At 43.6% G+C, this 22,114-nt stretch overlaps 1 protein-coding gene across 2 annotated transcripts in view; it reads left to right on the plus strand.

Moving 5' to 3' along the window:
* The first annotated feature begins 1,359 nt into the window (after nucleotides 1-1,359).
* gse1b (Gse1 coiled-coil protein b) overlaps nucleotides 1,360-22,114 on the plus strand; it is a 135,275-nt gene continuing 114,520 nt past the window's right edge. Inside the window, exon 1 of one of the 2 annotated variants that reach the window (XM_077589248.1) lies at nucleotides 1,360-4,074. In XM_077589248.1, the coding sequence (XP_077445374.1) occupies nucleotides 1,759-4,074 (2,316 nt within the window). In that variant the 5' untranslated portion in view covers nucleotides 1,360-1,758. The remainder of the gene's footprint in view (nucleotides 4,075-22,114) is intronic. The other variant, XM_077589239.1, reaches the window with a different exon arrangement.

The raw sequence follows: 22,114 nt of genomic DNA on the forward strand, positions 1-22,114 counted from the left end.
TGAAAACAGGTTGAAAGACATATTGCCCTTTTGTTCCTTTCTTTCCTTTCCTTTTCTATTGTCCTTATAGTAAAATTACAAGGTGTGTCTGAAAAGTTCCAGGATTTAATTATTTCTTTAAAAAAATGGTCCTGGAACTTTTCTGGCATGGAACAACAGTACTTGTTAGGATCTTAAAACATTGATCAGAGATACTCATCTCATTTTCTGAACCGCTTTATCCTCACTAGGGTCACGGGGGGTGCTGGAGGCTATGCCAGCTAACTACGGGCCAGAGGCAGGGGACATCCTGAATTGGTGGCCAGCCAATTGCAGGGCACAAGGAGACAAACAACCATTCACGCTCACACTCATACCCAGGGGCAATTTAGAGTGTCCAATCACCCTACCATGCATCTCTTTGGAATGTCGGAGGAAACCGGAGAACCCAGAAGAAACCCACACAGAAGGGGGAGAACATGCAAACTCCACACAGGTGGACTGACCTGGATTTGAACCCAGTGAGGCCGACACTAACCACTCATCCGCCGGGCCGCCCATTTGCAACATATTCCCAATGTCAGCTGGGATAGGCTCCAGCACCCCCCGTGACCCGAGGATAAAGCGGTTCAGAAATTGAGATGAGAGGAGATATTGCAAATGAGCAAATACTGTGATTAGAGTAAACAATATATACTGTAGTAGATTGGAGTTTGAAGTTTGAATAAGTTAGTGCATTACCCTGGTTTGACACTGGGCGGTGGTGTTGCAAATATGAATGATTAAGAAGTTGCCAGTATGGTGGTTATAATAAAAAAAATTGACATCTTAAACCAGAGGTGGACAACCCGGTCCTCGAGGGCTGCTCTGGGTGCACGTTTTTGTTCCAACCGATCCAGTACACACGTTGGCCAATGAGATTTCTGCAGAAAACAAGAAGCACCTGACAGAAATCCACTGATTGCACTTGTAGGACACACGATTGGTGAAAAGGTGTCCTCTTCATGAGTTGGAATGAAAACCCGCACCCACTGCAGCCCTTTGTGGAATAGTTTGCCCACCCTTTCTTTAGATTCCTTTAATATTTTGAATCACATTTGATACATAAAATCCAAATACAATGCATGTTGCATTGATGAATACTGAACATCTGGGATATACAATATGATGCACTTGTTTTTAAGAGCGATATAAATGACTGGCAAGCAACTTCCCCTATGATGTGCATCACGTATGCTTCAGTGGAAATGCCGTGTGTACACGCTGCGTGTGTTGACGCATGCGGGCAGCTTGCATGAGAATAATCTCCCGAATCATAAACGAGCAGAACGGCTGGGGGGCTGTTCGAAAGGGGGAGTCATCGGGGGTGTGGGGGGTTGCCTTCGGGGTGTCTCGGCGGGTGCCGTGCGTCTGGGATGCCGCTGAACTGTGAGCGAGTTCGCAGCCAAACTTTGCAGCGCGGAGGCAAAGCAGAAAAAAGTTCGCCGGGGAGGCTGATTTTCGCTGCCATGTTTCTCCCGGACCTCTCGCGTAAAGCAGCGTATGGAGTACCACGTCCAAAACCCGCGTGGGTTGCCGTCTCGTTAAAGTGGATTTATCAGTGGGAGAGCCGAGTCGCCGCTTTGCTACCTTGGCTGCACGCTGCCGTACTTTTCAATGGACTGTCGTCGCTCTTATCATCCACTGGACTGAAATGTATTGCCTAACTCGGAGATACGAGAGAGGGAGCACGGGGAGCACATATGCCGTGTAGCCTGGCGTCGGTTCTTTTGGAACACAATGCATTCCCCCCGTGACAAGGATCTGGCGCTCGCGTCTCGGAAACACCGACTCGTGGCTGCGGCCATGCCCGGCGAGGAGAGCCCTTTGCCGGTCAACGCGTCCAGAGCCGACCGCTACGGCCTGGGGGGACTGGTGCACTGTTTCATATGCGGAAGCGGGGTAACGACTGGGAAGGAGCTCAGGCTGCAAGTGACATATCAGAAGGAACGCTTCCCATTTTTCCCCTTCCTTCAAAACCAGGAGCCAGCTCCAGGTGCGAGTGAGCTGAGCCCGGAGGGTCACGCGCTGGTGTGCGCCGTGTGTCACTGCTTCCTCGCGGAGCAATGGAACTCCTTCGAGAGGAGCAGGACGCCCGTCGAGAAGCGCATGTATTGGCTCAAACGGCCCTACCAGTGCGACTCCCGTCGGGTCCCCCAGGAGTGGAACATCTCCTACGAGTTGGAGAGGAGAATCAGCACCGGGAGCCACAACTATGACGGAGGCGCCGAGTCGGATTTCTCCTCCTTCTCTGACAACCTGTCAGACCAGGAGATGGACGTGTTGGACAGGGGTGCCGGGAACAAGGACAAGTGCCCGAGAGCAGCTGGGAAATCGCAGAGGGAGGTGAACAGGAAAAACTGTGTTAAAAACAGCCCCGATTCACCCAGGACACTTCCACGCTATTCGGTCGGAGTCTACGGGGCGCCAGGGTCACCCAAAGCAGAAAGCGCACCGCCTATCAGACGTGCCCCTAAACTGATGAACAATGTGTGTCAGACAAGCTTTTCTTTGGCAAAGTTCCAGGAGAGTGTTCCCCAGCGGAGCCGTGATCATCATTTCCCCGAGTCATCAGTGCAGGACAACGGAGTCATCATGCGCAACAGGTCGTGGTTGGAGGACGGGAACCAGAGACACGTCACACCTGGTTATTCCCCCGCCACCTCCGCCGCTCAGCCTAAATGTAATCGAGATGCTCCGAGAGGGAGCAACTCAGATGAAGATGAGATTAACATCACCAGTGATGAAGATATGGACCTTCGCCATAGTAAAAATGTCAAACACCGTATTCCTACCGGTGACCTTTTGACCCAAAAGGTAGCAAAACTGCACCACAGTGTAGAGTCGAGCGCAGACGGATCCGCATGCTTCATTTGCGGCACTGAGTTTGGACGAGGTGGGAGTTATCAAGTGAGTGTTCAAAAGCAGGAAACGGCACAAGGGGAACCTTTCTTTCCCTTCCTGTGGCTGCACAGCCCCCCTCCAGGTGCGCTAGCCATCAGTCCTGCAGGTGCGACCCTGGTGTGCGGCAGCTGCCACGCCTCCCTCATGCAGCAGTGGCACAACTTCCAAACGGCCGATGTTCCCGTGCTTCAACGCCTCTACGTCGTCCCACTAAACTTGCAGAACAAGCCCACTCAGCCGATGGAAACTGCCCGTGAGGCGTGTTTTCTATGCGGCCAAGAGTGCACGGCAGATAAAGTAGTGCACGCGCAAGCTAGCGTAGGGAAGTCACGCGGTGTCATGTATTTTCCCTTCATCAATATGCTCCCCTGCCCACCCAATGCCAGGCCAATGCGAAATGGATGTGTGCACTGCTGCCCACAGTGCCTTTTAATCCTTGAGGACATCTGGAGTGCATATCGCCTTTGTCTCAGCGAGGACCTCATCACCTCCGTCAGCTCCTTCCTGGTCAGGTACCATTCCGTCATGGCTATCGAAGGGTTCGGATCTCAAGCAGGGGCTTCGTCTAAGAAGCCCGCGTCAGTGTGTTACTTATGTGGATCAGACTTATCTACGAGCTGTGAGTTCCAGCTTCACGTCAACCCGCCTGGACGTTGTGGCGAGAAGGAGCCATTCTTCCCGTTCCTCACTGTGCATCCGCCTGCTCCTCGAGCCAAGCCGGTGGATACCACGGGCCTGGTTTCGGCCTGTGCACTTTGCTACCACGACCTGCACAATCAGTGGGCCCGGCATGAAAGCCGAGGCCCAGGCCCTACCGCACCCTCGACATCGGGCCCTTCAAGCTCTCCTTGGGCTCGCCAGTACACTTGTGAGGTGTTTGCGTGCTTCTTCTGCAGGCAGGAGCAGCGCAGGCAAGGGCGGCTTTCTACGGTCACTGTGGCTAGGCTACCTGTCTTCCTATATGCCCCCCGTAGTGCTCACACGCTCATGGTGGATGATGGAAGGAGACTGATGGTCGGCTCGTGTGTGGATTGCAAGGCCATGGTTCAGGTGGGACAAAGCGTACCGGAGGAGAGAGAGAGGATGCGACATGGAACATCAGATGGGGAGCGAGAGGAAGTACAATTAACCTCACCAAAGCCTGGACAACAGGTTGGTTATTTTTAGATATTTCTTTTTCACCATGCATAAAAGCTGCCAGCCTTGGTAAATGATGCTTTTTAGCTCCCTATTTTCCTTAGAATTTTCATTGTCAATGAATTTGCACTGGAGTGACCTCCGTTTTCACGTAGCAAGTGATGCTGACAATTTGTGAATTGAATTGTTGTCACATCCAAGGTAACATGAAAGGTTTTCATTTTATATTCCTTTGTAAACTTGAGTTTGAAAATGGCTTGTTTAGTAATTTCACTCAATCTATTTGTTTATATAGTGAGGTTTGAAACTTCTTTTGTGAACCATGATGACAGAAACAGCAACAAACCTTTGTAAACACTTGAAGCAAAGTTTGGGTTTTGAAGGCCAATGCCATCATTGTGTTTTCTTGAACAAAAAGGATAGCATTTGTCTCCCTTAAGAACTTTTTCACTCTTTCTAAATCCTTAGTTGAGTGATGTATATAAATATATATATATATGTGTATATATATATATATGTATATATATATATATATATATATGTATGTGTATATATATATATATATATATATATGTGTATGTATATATGTGTATGTATATATATATGTATGTGTATGTATATATGTGTATATATGTGTGTGTATATTGTATATATTATATATATATGTGTGTATATATTATATATATATGTGTGTATATATTATATATATATGTGTGTATATATGTATGTATATCTATATGTATGTATGTATATGTATATATATATATCAAGATATACATCACTCAATTAAGGATTTAGAATTCACGACACTAGTCATTGAAGCATCTGAAAGCCAAAACTTAATTTTGTGTCCAGTTTGAGATTTAAAAAAAAAGTACTGTCATTTTTTCACACTCGATCCACTTCCAAAAATAGAAATATTTCATATTTAACTCTAATACCCCTTCTTACCATACTTAAATGTCATTCTTGAGTAAAAATGTTCATCCTGCTGTTTTAAAGCTGAGGGTGGAGAATGGAAATGGGAGCCAGTGGGGTTGTGCAAGTGCTTGTGATGTTTTAATGAAGCGCTGAGGAGCCTTTAGACCGCCAGTTGGCCTCATGAACCGCTCTCTCATGCAAACAGTTACCGACTGTACAGCCTCGCAGGACATAAGACAAACATCTGTGGATGCCATTCGCACTCGGCAATCTCAAAATGGAAGCACACTCACGCCAGCTGTCGGGAGCTGTCCACTGCATTCTCTATCTGTCCCTGAAGATAACGGAAGTTTTGCACTTCCTTCGAAATTCTCTGATACGCGGCAACGTTTAGCAAATATTTAGGACAAAAGTCTACTGGTGTTCTTACAACTTGTTTTTATACGGTTGAGTATAGTCACACATGCTCTCTGATGAGCTCATAGCGGGTACTCCTAACATAGAGTCTAATTATGGGATCGGCTTTTGCTTATTGAGACCGAGGTGTTGCAGAATGGGAGAAGTGTCATGTGTGGTAAGGTTTCGGGTGATCATTTTGGACCAGGGTGCTTGCAGGTGGCTTGGCTCATTTTGGCCTGTGTGAGTTAATAAGCTGTATTAAGTGACATTGTCTCTGTTGGGAAGTGGGACTGAGAGCCAGCGAGTTAGTTAGTGAGTGAGTGAGTGAGTGAGTGAGAGAGAGAGAGCGAGAAAAAGAGGGGGCAACAGGCAACAGGTGTTTTGTCTTCTTGGGTCATGTTTTATGCATGGCATTTTGCTGAGATTTAATAGATTTAACAGAAATATCTAAAATGTCCTTTTCATGAACGAACAGAGGGGAAAAAAGAGGCGCATGATAGATTTTTTTGAATGGGTTATTTGTATTCTTATCTCATATCATTTTCTGAACCGCTTTATCCTCACTAGGGTTGCGGGTGGTGGTGGCGCCTATCCCAGCTGATTCAGGCCAGACGCAGGGGACACCCTGAATTGGTGGCCAGCATAGTAGTGTATATATTATGGAATTCCAAAATTTGTAACGTGTTGCTTAAGCATTACATTTCTGTGAATGTTAACTTCCTAGGAAGATCAATTACTAACTCAAGCTCATTAAGATCTGATCAAGGGTTTCCAGTCGAGATTCTTCCTCACTTCCTGTTCCAGAGAAAGGAATGCCATTGAGAGTAGAGAATGAATGAAGAATTACAGCGTCACGCGTCTGCTTATGGCTTGTTGTTTTCCCCTTCTGACATTAACGTCATGGGCAGACAATGGGAAAACAAAGCTGGTGTTCAGGGGTTTGACGTCAGCACCTCAAGTGCCAGAATGGAGTTCAGTGTATATCAGGAAAATATTGACCTTTTTCATCTGAAGTGCAAAGGTGGGCATTAATTTTCCCAGGGGGGCAAATCAGGAACTAAAACAGTAGCAACACTAAGCCTCAAACGTGTTTGTTATTACAGGCTCAAGTAGTAGTAGTAGTTGTTCTTGTGAAATCTGACCTCAAAGTCTTACTCTTTCGTCATTTGAGAACTGATCATCTTCAAACTTGGTAGTTATTTAGCTTGGGCCAGTATATACAAATACTTGGAGCTTAATGTAGTTTTTAAAAAAAATATTTTTATTAATCAGCTGAGGACTTAAAGTTAGGAGTTGGCCACTAGGTGTTAGCCTTCTGTGGATAGAGAAATGGGAGGAATAACATACGTATTTTGTTCCCGTTCATTGTTGATTCTTTGGCTGTTGCTACTCAGTCTGAAAAATATAGTAAATATTTGATTTTGATAGCTTGCGGTGATTATAGTGATGTTTGTACTTAAGCCTGTTATGCAGTGCTCCCCTGAAATTTAGAGTGCATGTTTTACAGTAGTAAACCAGGTTTAACTGGCGTAATTATAGAGGACAGAGTGCAAAGCAACTACAACTCTGCTCTCCTCCAGCTGCCCCCTTGCTGTAAGACACACAGAGACGCACACCCCCACACACACATATACACACCCATGGAAACCTGCCTCCACTCGGACACGTATAATATATAATCTTTGATCTGCATCTAAATTCACAACAGCTGCAAGTGTGTTTGTGCACGTGTGTTTGCCAGGTGGCCTGCCGCACTGGCAGGTGTTTGCTCTTGTGCTCCCAAATGCAGCTGGATTGTGCCACAGCTGTCAGTGTGCAGGGCCGATTGTGTGCATGTGTGCGCTTACACGGTAGCCACTCTTGGTACTATTTTTAACATGTAACTTAACATATGTTTCTAGCTTTTTTTTCACTCCGTCTTCCTTTTTTTGCCCTCTGTTTCTCTTGTTTCAGTGCCGTTGTCGCGTCACTCGTGCGTTTTCTCCGTCTCGCGGTGATCATTTAAACTGGATTAAAGAAGACGTCACCCTGCTGTCAGGAAAAACTGTAGATGTCAGATGGAACCCTGAATAGCATGTCGTGGGCTAAATTTACTTGGCACCCTTCACTCAGCGTGCTTGACTCCAAGCAACCAGACGGTGGATTTGTTTACTTTCTTTCTGTCGGCCAATCAGAGGAGGGATAATCAACTGTAGTGGTCATCTTGAGGGATCCATTTTTGGCTTGGGAAGTCGTTCCCTCCTTGGATGACTCTTTCCTTCCATTAGCATCCCCTCTAGCCATGACCCCACTGCCCCCTGGTGCGGACCAACCACCTGGTCTCTGACAGCTTGCTCTAGCAGGACAGCTGGGTTGTGTGACAGACAGAGCAGGGAGTTTTTGGTCGGAGTTTGATGTCAGAGTGTTGCATGAAATTCAGGCGGAAGCCATGATGACTGAAGTGAAGTAGTCTGCACACAGTGTCCTAGAGGCATGTAACTTGTACCAGACTTTTAAATTTGAATCCTTTCTTTGTCTTTTTAATGCTTCAGTACCATTGAGAATACACCAAAGGCCACAGAAGTAATAAATTCTTGATTTGCTATAGTCAGGAGACATCATTTATTTTGACTTCATTGAAGTAAGAGCTGACCTACTGCAAAAAACAAAACAAACCAAATTTAAAAACAAAAACAAATTGCATAAATGCCTCCAGAGACTCGCATCACATTCATTTTATCTTGATAAAGCTCCCAAACAATGTCACCCTGTATTCATCAGAACACATGACCCTTTCCGTTTGCTTCAGAATGCTCCTCAACAAATAACATTTTTTTTTCTGAATGGTTCTCTTAAGACACTAACTATACTTCTGTCTGAAGCTGGTCATAATCAGCACAAACTAAGAAGCCATGCTTTGCTTGACTGAATCAAGAAATACAGAATCAGGGTTGATTCCTTATGCATTTAAAGAATTTTTGGCTGTATCAGAAATTTGACCAGGTCGGACAGTTGAAAAAGAGTTGCTTGAATTTTCAAACGCTTTGCCCGTCACTCAAGGTGATTGAAATTAGTGTCAAGAATCTCAGTGTGAACAGTCAAGTTGTGAATCTGTCATTTTGTCCAGTGTGAGTTGCAAGCAATCAAAAATAAACACGCAAGTATGCTCAGCTTTGATTTTAACATTTGATAATAAGTGCTTGATGCACAATTGTCTTTAATGACTGTTACTTTAAGATTCAGAAAACACACAATCATGACTTACACATCAGAAAACTGAAATCAAACATTGTTTCGATTCATTAAATAAAATTACTTCTGATTGTTTGCACAGATGTTCTGTCCCTTAAAAGCATTACAATACCCCCATATTATAGTAGACGCTTTCATTATGCGAGGTATTGCATTTCCCAATGTGTTAGCATCAATCCAATGAACTCTGAGACAAAATGTCTGCTTCACTTTGTTTTGTTTACTCTGATTTTAAACTTGAACTGGGAGTTGCGTTAAACACGTTTTACTCTGTTTTATGACTTCCCTAGCACAGTTAGATCACTCGTATCTCAAAGCATCATTGCACTTCCCTTCCACTGTGATGCCCTCTATGGGACTGGTTTGGAATAATATTTATGGACTTGAAGATTTTAAAACTAGTGCGTCAAATTTATGATTGTTAAACTAATTTTAGTAATTCAAGCACACTTAACAGATTTTTCACGTGTTGAGGTTTGTTTTCACTCTTGCACATCTTTTACTGGCATGACTTTGCGATGAATCAGAAATACACATACAGCGTCACCATCTGTGCGGCAGATAGATGCTGCACATGCCTTCCGTAATGCCTTTTGTTGTTCATTCGAGGCTGCAGTAATGTAGCCACTTTAGGAGGACATGATTTCACATGTAAAGCTGGTGTCATTGTTAAGGGTTGAATGTCACCTTATCGCACATCTGATACGTAAATAGCAGCAGCGTCAGTGAGAGATCAGTGACAAGTTAGTGTAAACACAATATATCAAGAATTAGGTTTCCTCCCTCAATTGACATCAATTTTAAAAGCTTAAGTTGTTTGGGAAGCACAGGCAGGAGGCTTCAATATGTTTTTATGTTCCCCTTCTCCACAGGGCACAATAAAAATAGCTCTTGGCGCATCACGTTTGCCGTCGGAGGGATTCTCCTCACTCGCTTCGTTCACTTTCCCCCGCCATCTTTTTTTTTTGCCCCCCTCATCCAATCCTGCCCTCTTTTGTTCCTCTTCCCCTCCTTTTTTCTCCCCCTTCCGCTTCATCTCTCCCTGTGGTATTAGAGGGGCCACATGTTGCTGGCCTCTCCTGGTGGTGTGAGCCCCATGGCAGGCTCTGGCTCCAGGCTGACGCGTAGTTCGGTGTGAGTGTGTCTGCCTGTGTGAAAGTGTGTGTGTGTGTCCGTGTGTGTGTGTATGTGTGCGGCCGCTAACACAGTAACCTGATAGCGGTGTGGCTGAGCAGTACAGAGTGAAGCAGTGCTGTGATTTATCCCGCGGGCCCAGCAGATGGCTGCAACAGGAGTTTGTTTAAGTTTGCTTCAGAGCTGGGCAAGCGGCCAGGAGCATAGCAAGGGCCTGCCAGAAAAATGTTCAGTGACTCTGGATGCCTAACCACACTACTCCCTCTTGTCGTCCCCCTTCCCACCCCCCCAGTCAACACACACACATGCACACAAGCCGTTGCAGACTTGCTGTCGCTATTCTCCTTTTACCCCTCTCTTATTTCTCTCTCTCTCTCTCTCTCTTTTTCCTCCCATCTGTTTCAGACATGCTTACATGGGACTGCACACACAGGTACTCACACACACACACAGTTTTGTCTGCAGCATCCCTGCTGTTGATATGCACTTTACATCTCATCCATTTATGACGTTTCCATTTTGGAGAAGTTGAGTTTAGATATAGATTTTTTTTTATCACTGTGAGCTCTAACTTATCATTCTAGTTACAATGACTAAATGAACATGCCAGTGGAATCGCTAAAGTTAAACACAGCTAAATTTGATGTTTGTTTCTTAGGACTTTTGAAAGAAAACATTTGGTTTTGGGTTTTTCCTGGCTCAATTTTAGGAAGGCCTGTAACCATACACATCATTTGCATACTTGTGCATAAACAGTCCTTCTTTTGGCTCAAACCAAACCTTTTTCTTTTCTATTTTAAATTGTGCATGTCATTTGATTTAATTTAAATTGAATTGCCTGACATTGACAAGGATAGACCATGGGCAAGCCAAAACATTACTTAACTTTTTTTTATACTCAAGCCACTTTTTAACAATGTTGGCTGTATGCTTGAGGTCATTGACCCATTTGCAGCCAAGTTTCAGCTCTCTGTCTAATGTCTTGAGATATGGCAATGCTGACGGTACAATAACAAGCACATGACAAGTGTTTTTAGTGCTAAATTACAACAATGCTTATGCTGGTTGTCATAGTTACTGCAGCTGGGTTTCTTCATTCAGCCATTCAATTGAAATTGTGACCCCAATCAAAGTTGATTATTCCTGTGATGTTGGAGGAGACCTCTCTTGTACGACATGGCCTCTCACGCATCTTTTTGAAAGCTTCTTCAAACACGCACGAGTATCACATCAAACAGGGCAAGGGGCACACAGGTGAAGAGAATTCATTTCCGCCTGCAGGAGCAGGAAGTGAGAAGGGAGGTCATAGGTCAGGTAATTTATAAGCGCGCTAATGAATATTTATTTCTCAAGGTCAGACTCTGATCACGGCAGGTTTGTAGCCAGGTCAAGTATGCTAGTACATGTTAAGAGGGGTATAATCATACTTGAACTGGCAATTGAGCCAATTTTTCCAACCAGGCCTTATTCACTTCAAGTTTTGGGTGTGGTAGGGAAATTAGTCTAAAAACTGCCAAGCCCAAAGACTGTAGTTTAAACCTGTACAATATTCGCGATGGCAAATCCATTTCTGGGCTCAACACCAAGTTCAGGCAAGCTACGTAACTTTGTGCTGTTAGAGCTATCGCTATTACGGATTTGTTTTCCATTTCAAATTTCCCAAGCACAACTTTCCTATCTTCTTTTATTACTTAAGTTATTTGTATTTTCCTGCAGCCTAGATGCATTGTGGCACCATGCTGCCTTTTACAGGTTACTCTTGGTACTAGGGCATCTTTTATTGAGTGTTACTGAGCTGGTCAGTGGTCTCCAGCTGCATTACTTGGCAGCGGTCCTGTTGGATCTCCGCGATAGGCCGTAAAACTCGACTGACAATCGTTCTTTAAAAGCTGCCATACGTCAACCTGTGGATCCGCTGAAACCGTGGGAAAGGCAGACGTTTGTGAGTGAGCAACAAAAGGTGGTCAGCTTGGTGCTGGTACATAACTCGCTGCTCAACGACCAGGCCTGCTTGACCTCGTGACCACAAACTCTCTGTGATGAAGTTGTCTCAAATTTCATTGGTCCTAATGTTCCCTGTCTTTCTGCATTAAAACAGGAAGGTGTAATCTCTGGGGGCTACTCAGAGATCACTGATGGATGATGGGATTTTGTCCAGCTAACTTGTTCCTTGGCTGGGAGTCCAATGTCATGCTTAGTAATATTTATAGTGTTTACTTCATATGAAAGCATCTGTTGAATTTAGGGGGAAACCTGCTTTCTCATCCCTGAGTTGACTGAATTTTAACCTCTTTACACATTGTAAAGTGGTTACATTTGGGTGCAATGTGTTTGTAAAATTAATAAGTGTATACAAGTTAATTGAAAGACTTAGATTCTTCTCAAAAGGCTTTAATTGATGAAAATCTAGTTAAACTCGAATTATAGATCTCACAGTTGTTTATTTTGTTTTAAACATGTAATCAAAGATTTATGTGTCTTTAAAGTTATGCTTCCTTTGTGGTATTATAAAAAAAATCCAAATGTTGTTATAATGGCTCATTTTACTGCTGAGGCATATTTTTCCAGCCATTTTAGAATAAGTCAACTGATAATTTTCTAATAAAAAAACCGAATCCCATTTCCCAGTTCAACCTCCACCAAACTAAACACAATATATTCTATAAACACGAAAAGACGACCTTACTCTTTATATTCCTGCCACATTTTCCAACTCGCTCGCTTGTGAGTGAACAAGAGACATAGGTGAGAGCGGGGTCCATGTTTATGGGGGAGCTACTGTCTGTGTGATCCTGTGGCTCCGGCCTGAGGTAAATATTTGAGAAGTGCACTCACCATTAGGACAAGCTCTGCTTGATACACCAATGTCTTGCAAAGCTGAAGATGAGGTCAGCTTTTCCTCCCAAACGCGCTTTTTGCATTTGAACAATAGGTAACCGGCGGTCTGTATCTGTTACTTTTCCCAAAAAGTTTCTTAGTCCCATAAGAGTCTGCATTCCTAATGCTGTTTGGATTTGTTTTGCCATGTGACTTGTATAATTAAATGCTCGCCTGGGCTTTGCTTTTGATTTCCTGAACTTTGTCTATTCCTTAATTAACGCTCTTATTCTCAACCCTAAATCTTCTCCCTCCCCTTCATTCTTTGCATCTTCTCGTCTCTGTTCCAGTACAGCGCAAGCCAATCTAACTGGCGCTGTAGCTGGCTTTTTAGTTTCCTCTCTCTTGAGGAGAATAATTTATTGCTTTTTTGTTGTTGACAAATTTTAGTCTTTTAACATTTTTATCATTGGCTTTTTACAGTCACGGAAGATAGCGATGACTCGCTCTGTGCGTATGTGTGTGTTTATTTGCATCCAAGAAAGTGCACAATTCAGGCACAGATGTTTTCAAAGGCTCTGGATTTAATGGCGCACTGTTGCCTCTCCTCTTAGAGAAAAAAGGGAAGTGTCTAATAGAAGGGGTGTGTGCGTGTCGGTATCAGAAACACATACACACGCATGCAGAGTGCCATGATTTTGGCCTCGCTCGGTCTCCACAGCTTGTAAGAGTGAGAGAGCAAAGCAGGAAACAGAAAAGGAGGCTGTGCCAAGCTGGAGCTGAATTCCTGCCAAGAGTCTACTTGTTTGCTCGTCTGGCTGGAGCCAGAGGCTGACCTTATTAGCTCGGAGGGCAGCCGTCTTATTAAAACACATCTGGCGCTCAGGGAGCCCAAATAGTCCTCATATTGTCTTCCTGCTCGCTCCTGACCTTGCGTTACCTAGCAGGAATGCTGACAAGAGCTTCACGCATCTGTTGAGAGTTTCACCAGGGTAGTCCGCTCCACACACCCCGCACTGCACCCCACCTCCTTCCTGCTCTTCCACCCATGCTGTCTTTGCTGGCGCCTGCACGGTAGCTCAGTGGGACCTGTTTTTCTTCCTCTAGCCCCCCCTTTTCCCCTTTTTACTCCCACCTTTTCCACACCAACGCAATACGCTATTTGGTGTAGCTTCAACGTACCCCCCCGCGAGGAGTATTTTTTTTCTTAATCCTGCAAGGATTCTGTATGGATACAATTCTTCCTGTGTAACCTGACCTTGGTTAAATGGCTGGTTTTAAAGTGTGAGACCAGGTTTAGCTCTGTATTGGTCACAATTGCAATTGAATAACTGGATACATTTTGTCATTTTTATCATTTGTGTAAATATGAGCCGGGATTTAGACATGATTACATCATTACTGAAGTTCAAAATTAATATTGTTTTTGGGTCATCTGATCATCAGTCTTCCCTCAATTGTTGCGACTTCACTTATCACAAACTCCCTTCTTTGTGATTTTTTTTTCTGATATTATTAAAAAAAAAAATTTAACTTCATAAAAATGTGAAAATCCACGCTGATGGTTGCAAATTGCAGGTTTTACTTTTGGCTCTATTGTGGCCTGGTACCAGGGGAACAAAATGATGAAACAAGATGAGAACTTGAAAATTTGTGACACCTAATTAAATGATCACTTTGTGGTTATATGATCCCTGTCAAAAAATATGGAATCACCTGCCCCAGCTTTGAAGAGTCAGCATCTGTAACTTGGTGGTCCACATCAACTACGTCTGTCAGGGTATGGGAGGGCTTAGTTTCTTTGTGAGCCAGTCATGTCTTAACTTCCATGATGGTTGAGTTGTGATTTGAATCCCTTCAATGTTTGCAAGAAAATGTCTGTCATGCTAAATGAATATTGAAAAAAATAGTCATTTAGCCCAGTTTAGCCATCTTTGCGTTGTTGACAGATTTGTGTCTAGTGTCTTATCTGGAGTGCATCAGTGTTGTCATTACCAGACTTAACACCTGGAAGTAGCTGTTAGCTGCTACAGATGGATGATAAGTGGTTAGTATTACACACTACAGGATTTCCACCGTATCTGCCCATGGATTTTTTTTCCTGCTGAGTAAGCTGTGTATTTCTAACTCGCAGGCACACGTGCTCAAGTTGTGCTTGTGTGTTGTGGACCTAATCACTGTTTCTGCTGGTGCATGCCCTTAGACCCCGCAGCATCCTTTACTTTCAGGGCCAACATCAAGATGCCCTCTTGACCCTAAAGCCGATGATGACCGGATTGTTTTTTAAAAAAAAATCCAATATAGAATATAAATGTTTGCCTTTTCTCATTCATATTTCATTATGTTTGTGTTTTTCTGGGGGAAAAATATCTTCAATTTTCTGACTGCCTGTCTTTACAGTACTTAGTCATAGCACCTTCTTTTATATTGGGATTTTTGACCTTGAAGATTTTCCCTCACTAAAGATAAGATGGTTGTACTATCAATTCAACAACTGCAAAAAGATAAAGAATCAGCTGTATTTTTATAGTGATTGCATGTCACTGGGAGGACCCCAAGTTCACACACATTTCTTTGGTGCTATGCAGGGCATATAAAACGAATCTGTTTTCAATGCTTCCCGTGTTCACTACTGTGAGCGTTTAATAGCGAGGACAACGTTCAAGAACATGTCTTCATTTCAACATTCACAATAAAGATGATTATTATTCTTGCAAGAACCTCGGCATGGCTTAACATCTGCTGCTGAGTCTGCACACGTCCCTCATCTCTATTCAGCTTCTCAATTTTCTGACCTTGTCACCCACACAACGTGTGAGTGTATCTCATATTTTTCTTCTTGTTTTCTCCTGCATGCAATTCTACTCTGTCACACTCAGCCATTGTTCTTTCATACTATTTACACACAACTGATGTATGGTAAACATGAAGGGACAATCACTGCTGTTTTTCTTGTAGGAGAACCAATTGACACGATGACTCACCTTTTGTGATCCGTGTGTGGACACCGATGAATGCTCATTACGCATACCAACTCTCTTCCCTTTTATCTCATGAGCTGAATTTCTCCCATCACGCAGTCCCATCACTGTTCCAATTGGCTTCCTCTGAACTGCTGCATTCATCATTCACCTCATCTTGTGCGCACATATAAATAGAATAAGCAGTATTATGTTGTGGTACTGCTGTTGACAAAACTATTTGTGCCCTGCTGAATTTAAAGCTGCTATGAAATACGGCAGTAAATTATTAAAATGATAGCAGAAAATATTTTGGACATGAATCCATGCAAAAAGGCAAAATAATAACATTAGTCTTCCTTTCTCACCTTCCTTTACGCTGCCCACTAACGAAAAACTCCTAACAGATGATGTCACACCTAGAATACAGATTTTTGCCGGCTGCTGGCATTCAATCCACAGTTGTGCTATTCTGTTTAAACGTACGAGCACAACAATAAAAAGCATGCATGGATCATCAATTCTGGTTGTGGTGTCACCATCAGAATTGCTGGGAAAAGTGGGGGTTCCCTGATCCATTGTTTTGAGGGAATAACAATGAAAGGGTAAAATAAAAATAAAATCCCTCATCAAATCATCCAATTTCACATGCCGGGTTGGAAAATAATTTCCCGTTTTACTAAAGAAAGTCAAACATTAAAAATGTGTTTCACTGTATTTGCACATAAACAAATGATTTATTCTATGCCTGACCACTTTCAACCCTTCGAACACCCGCTGGCTCAAATTCGTTTTTCCTCCTGCATTTCTGCTGTGCTCTCACCAGTCACAATTGCACACATTACAGCCCCGATGACCGTGACTCAGTGAGAGGTCCAACAATAATGTGGAAGAAAGGGCTGAGCTGAGCAGACAGACCCTTCATCATCCTTCAGAGGAGATTCCTGACATTCTTCTACTTCCCTGCCCGCTACAAAGAGACACACTCCCTTGAGGCCTATCACCGTGCTCTGCCCTGTAACACACGCACACTCCGAATTTGAAACCCTTACTGTAATGCTGTCACTGCATTCATCTAAAGTGTGTGTTGGTACTGGAAAATGAGGCTCCCTTCCTTCCTTCCTTCCGTGGATAAAATTAATAGCGGGTCTTCCTCTCTTTGCTTTCACATGCTTCCTGTTGTTCTCTTGATGGATGGGGAAAAGAGCACTTCCACACCTCTCACTGTTATCTTTGCTTCATCGTTATCTGGAGCTCTACTCCAACTCCCATTCCTGACCTTCGCTTCCCAAAAAATAGAGCATATGTGTGTGTGTGGTTTGGGGTTTCAGCAGGGGGGCTGGGGGGGTAAGCTTGACGACCATCTCCTCAGAATGGGAACAGCTGTTCAGAGCAGCGCTGGCCACACACACACACATGTATCCGATTAGCACTTGGTGACTCCACACAGCCTTCTCCCCCTGACTTCCCCGCTCGCCTCCCTCCTTCGCTCCCTCTTTTCAGCGGGGGCCGCGGCACACTGGCGGCACCAATAATTTTAATGCCTAGTCTGTCTGCCAGGAGCACACGCGCACATAGACGCGCACACTGTGCAGACTGTTGTCGAGAGGGTGCTCCTCGTTCCTTGAACTGCTCTTTCTCTTTCCTCCCACTTTTTTTCCTCCCTATCCAGCTGAACAAGGTCAAGGATCACATATGGGTGTCCTCATTCACACTACATTTGTACATTAACTCATTCACTGTCTTCCAGGGTAGATTAGTTTACCTTGAAAATCATGAATTTAGATATGGCAATTTTTTACTTGCCCATGCCTTCATTTTCCCCCCCATCTGTGATTCACTGACCCAAGGATCTGTTGTTAATAACTTCTCATTTCTGCCCTCTTTAACAGGCAATATTTTCATTTCCTATATAAATAATTCACATTCAGAAAAATATGATTGCTCATTCATCTATGCAACTTATCCCCATAAAGGTTGCAGGGGTGCTGGAGTCTAGCCCAGCTAACTATGGAAAGTAGCCAGGGCAGAAGATGAATTTTGCAGTGAAGCTTGTTTAAAAAAATAAAAAACTTAAATCAAATAAAAATCACTGTATCATATTTGTATTATATAGATTTTTTTCTAAACTGGTTCCACCCTGATTGATTCCGACAGATGTTCAATCAGTTTTATCTAGGAGGGCGGCATTGGTCAAGGGCTGTGAATGAGTTAATCCCCTTGAAAGATAACTGAGGTTGGACGCTAGAGGGATGTTTTCTTAGCCTGTGCCACAAACAAGTGTTTCCTCTTGTGAGGTTTAGTTGCTTTTCTTCCAAGCCAGATGAGTATGAGTCATGACCTGGTCAATGTGCTTGGTCATTTGCCTTGCGATGACTTCTCTTGTGAATTGCTCTATATTTTTCATAGTAATAATCACACGTTTCCTACCTTCTTCAATCACTGATAATTGTTGTGAGACATACTGTAATTAGTTATCAGTATCTTCACATTTTTGGCCAATTGTATTAATCAGTACAGATGAAGTTGCTCTCACTTTCAATAACTTTCCTTTCCCATGTGCCTAATAATAGTAGCTGTAGTTAGTAATTGCTTGAAAATACAGTACATCAGTCGTCATAGCTGTTTGTACCATGGTAGAGACTCATCCACATACCTAATCAAGCATTGTTAGCTGTAAATGTAGCCTTTTCCCATATACTGTATAGCTCCACCACACGTGAAGGCTTTAGAAAGAACAAACAGAGAACAACACATTCCCAGTGAGTACTTTGGTGACTTTATGGTAGATGTCAAATATGTAATGGTATCTTTGGCCACCAGATGGTGCCAGTGGTCTACTTAAGCAACTTTTAGCATCCTGTTTATACGAGTGAAGCGCAATCACGCACACAAAAAAGGCAATATAGGGAGCATGGGAACTGAATATGTGTGTCGGAGAAGGGGGTGTTCAAAGTGCAACCGTTTAAGACATTGTGTAGTGCCTGGTGGCTTGGAAAATTTACGTGAATTTGTGTGTGGTTTTGAGGAATTGGGATATAAAGCAGCTGTGAAACGGCTTTGTGCAATAATTGCTGTTACGTGTGTGTTTGGGAGTGTGTGTATTTGTGTGTTTGCGTACAGTGTTTAGTGTCATCACTGGGGCTTGTGTTGTGGTAGACTCTCGGCTCCACGCAGCAGGCGAGTCTGTAATTAGTCAAGCCAGAGCTCCTACACAGTGTGGGCTTGTAGCATCTGTGGTCCGCTCTCTCCTTCTCGCTGTCTAAACTCTTCCTCTGTGATTCCCAGTGCGGTCCCGGTTCTGGTTTGGCCTCCAGACGTGTCTCCTGTGTTTTGGAATATGTCCGTGTGTCCTGGCCAATCCACCCTCATACTCACCCTTCCTTACTGGGCACAGTAGACACACATTTAGGGCCTAACGTGTTTCTTTATTGACATTGTAAACCAAGATTACACGGATGAATGTTTTCAACCTGGACACCCCAGGTTTTTCGGAGTTGTACCCATTAATGTCAGCCAAATTTTACCCATCTCGATTGTCTTGATTGCTCTTGCAGTGCATTCTTAATTGCCTCTGTTATTTTGAAAGGATACTCACAACCTTGATTTTGGCACTGATAGTGCCTTGCTGTCCAACGCCATGAGACGCATTAGGACACACACACACATCGATTTTTTTTTTGGTACTCCTATTTGTGTGAAAACTCCCATCTGACACTGGAGGACAAGAGGCTAAGTCACATTTTGTGCCTGTTTGAGAACTACCCTAACCCTGTTCACACACAGACTGAGATGTTAGGCACACACACTGTATGTAAAATTGCACAATCCTTATTTTCCGTTTATGATTATGGCAAAATGTGCCTTTTGTTGTCTTTCTGTTCACACACACCCCCACACATGCACACACACACACACAATTCTATGCATGTGTACGCGTCCTCCCAGCATGGCTAAACTAGATTAGAGTGTATAAAGGCTCATAATCCCTGCTGCCTCCCCAGCAGGCGGAAAGGAGACTGTCCTCCAAATTAGGTTGGCTTCTCTGGGTGATGAGTGGCTGCCAGCTAGTGCTCGTATGTGTTTGCACATACTACAGTAAGTGCCTGCATGCACTGCGAACCCCATTTTTACACTTTTTGTTTGATACAGGCACATCTAAATGTGACCTTTATCAGTGGACTAAGCACAAAAAGTCATTGAATTTCCCCACTTGTCACAAGGTAAATGTGAGCTGCGATTGACTGGCGACCAGTCCAGGGTGTTTTTTGCTGTCTCTCTGAAGTCTGGTGCGTTCACAAATAACCAGAATGAGAGAAAATAAAGGATCGAATGTGCTTTTGAAAATATAAATAGAAATGTTACCATCTTTTGAAAAGTCTTTCCAGAAGAATGGAAGTCATTAGAGCTGCAAAGGCAGGACCACCGTCGTAGTTTCCCTTTTCCATTCAACTACTTCTAGCACCGTGGGTGCCTTATGACTTCCCCAGCCGTATTTGTGACCTCTGTGAACTTTGACCCATGCTCTCCTCATCATACTACCTATCCTGTAAATGTATCAAGTTTTCCCCAAATTCCTTTTCCGACCTCTGTGACCTTTGACCCCAAAATTCAATCACCTTTTCCGTTTCATAATTTAAGATCCGACATGTGTCCTTCAATAAACCTTCAATTTGACCTTGAGCTATGTTGAGCTTTTCGATACAAAGCTGCTCCGTACTTAGTCACGTAGTGGCTTGACTGCTTATTGTGACAATGAGATTGCATGTACATTGTGTAGATGTGGTAATATTAGTTTTTTGCAATACCCTCAATATCACAGTTAATTTTATATCGATTGCAACAATAGATTTCAAATCAGCCATATCTGCTCATTCGGTCTTTTGTGCCTTTTTTTTTCCCTGGCAGAAAGGGGCCAAAACTACATAGATGAATAAAAAGAGGTCATTTTTGGAACAAGATTGAATGCAAACTATTACCTTCCTTCTTAAACAAAACCGCACTGCCTCTTAATCTAATACGTCATGCTAATTGTTGTTGTTCTTCAGTTTTGTCTTTCTGCACATTCAATGCGTATGAATGTAGTGATGTCCGCATATATTTAGCCTCTGCGGTACTTCATCATCGTTCAGCAAGCCGACTGACTATCAGCTATGGGCCATGCAATGTCCTTTTGAGTCTTTAGTGTGCTAATAGTGAAAAGCCCATTGGGAAGCAGAGTACGTAATTGCTCTTTATTTATGCTGAGTGAAGGCTATGATTAACTAATATCATCCCTTTGTGTATAACAGTTTCCGCAAAAGTGCACACACGCACACAAAGATCCACTTATAGAGCATGTGCAGTGGTGAAATTGAGTGGAGAATTGAACATTGCGCTAATCCCCGGTGGCAGACAGGAAGCTCTGTAATGCCACTGTCAGGCAGTAAAAAGCCACATTGTAGTTTACACGCGGCGCCATTGTGGATTGCTGGAGGGCTGGTGTAAACAACACAACAACCTGCTTTTTGTCACAAATCACAAGCAGCGGGAGCACAATTAGTTCTTCACTGCCGTGTGTCGATCGCGGCATGCGGAGAATGCTCGTTTGCAGCGGCGTGACAATCAAATTAAAAAGCCCGTAGCGTGTCTTGATGACTGCGAGGCCCGGGTGTGTAAAAGAAATTGTGTTGTTTGTCTCCTTCGCCGCCATCGCTAACGAGCAGAGTACGAGTAGGAGCTTTTGTCTTTTGAAGAAACAGACGGCGAGCGGGGGACAGGGGTGTGTGCTGAGCGACTGCAGCCTACTAAACTTACACACGGGGGCCTCGTGCATCACTTGGCTCACAGCTTTCTTGTTCTGCATCTGTAAGCACGGTGCATCCACCTATACGTGGGTGCATGTGGGAGCTCGTGTACATTATTGTAGTGTTGGTTTTTCTCATGGGCATCCTCCTGGCGTGGAAACGAAACACCGGCTTCTGTAATCAGAGCTGCAATGTGACGATCACAACAACAGTGTTTCCTGATTATGGCGTCGGCATATCACCTTTACTTACTGCGCGTGTGATTACGGACTCCCCCGTGATACACTGACGGGCGATGTAAACAAAATGTGCGGGTTTGGAACAAGCAAATCTTTAATATAATACAACAATAAGCATTAAACCACAGTTACAGCACTCTAGTCTGTAGTAAATACATACTCTGCTCCGATGAAAAAATGCAACTGTAAAGAAATAGCAATGGCACTTTTAAATTTATTAAGAGTTGAAGTTTGGAACTGCAGGATTTGCAGAGAAAGTAGAATGTGATGTGACGTTGGCCAGCAGAAATTTAACATATGGGTGTTCTACAAGGGGGCATGCCATATCTTTAAAGAAAGATAGACGAGTAAACAAATCTTCTAAGAAAGAGGCTTCCACCTGTTTAATGCCACTCCGGATGATTAAGTATTGCAGCTAGACGGACAATAAAAATACTTATTTATCATTTTGTAACACAAAGTGAATAAACAAGAAAAAAATACACATACATAAATCACTCATGATGGATGCACTGGTGACTTAGTGGTCTAGTCTGTACTGTTTTTATAAAGTACATTACAAGTTTGC

Source organism: Stigmatopora argus, chromosome 2 (assembly GCF_051989625.1).
Source record: "Stigmatopora argus isolate UIUO_Sarg chromosome 2, RoL_Sarg_1.0, whole genome shotgun sequence".
NCBI lineage: Eukaryota > Metazoa > Chordata > Actinopteri > Syngnathiformes > Syngnathidae > Stigmatopora > Stigmatopora argus.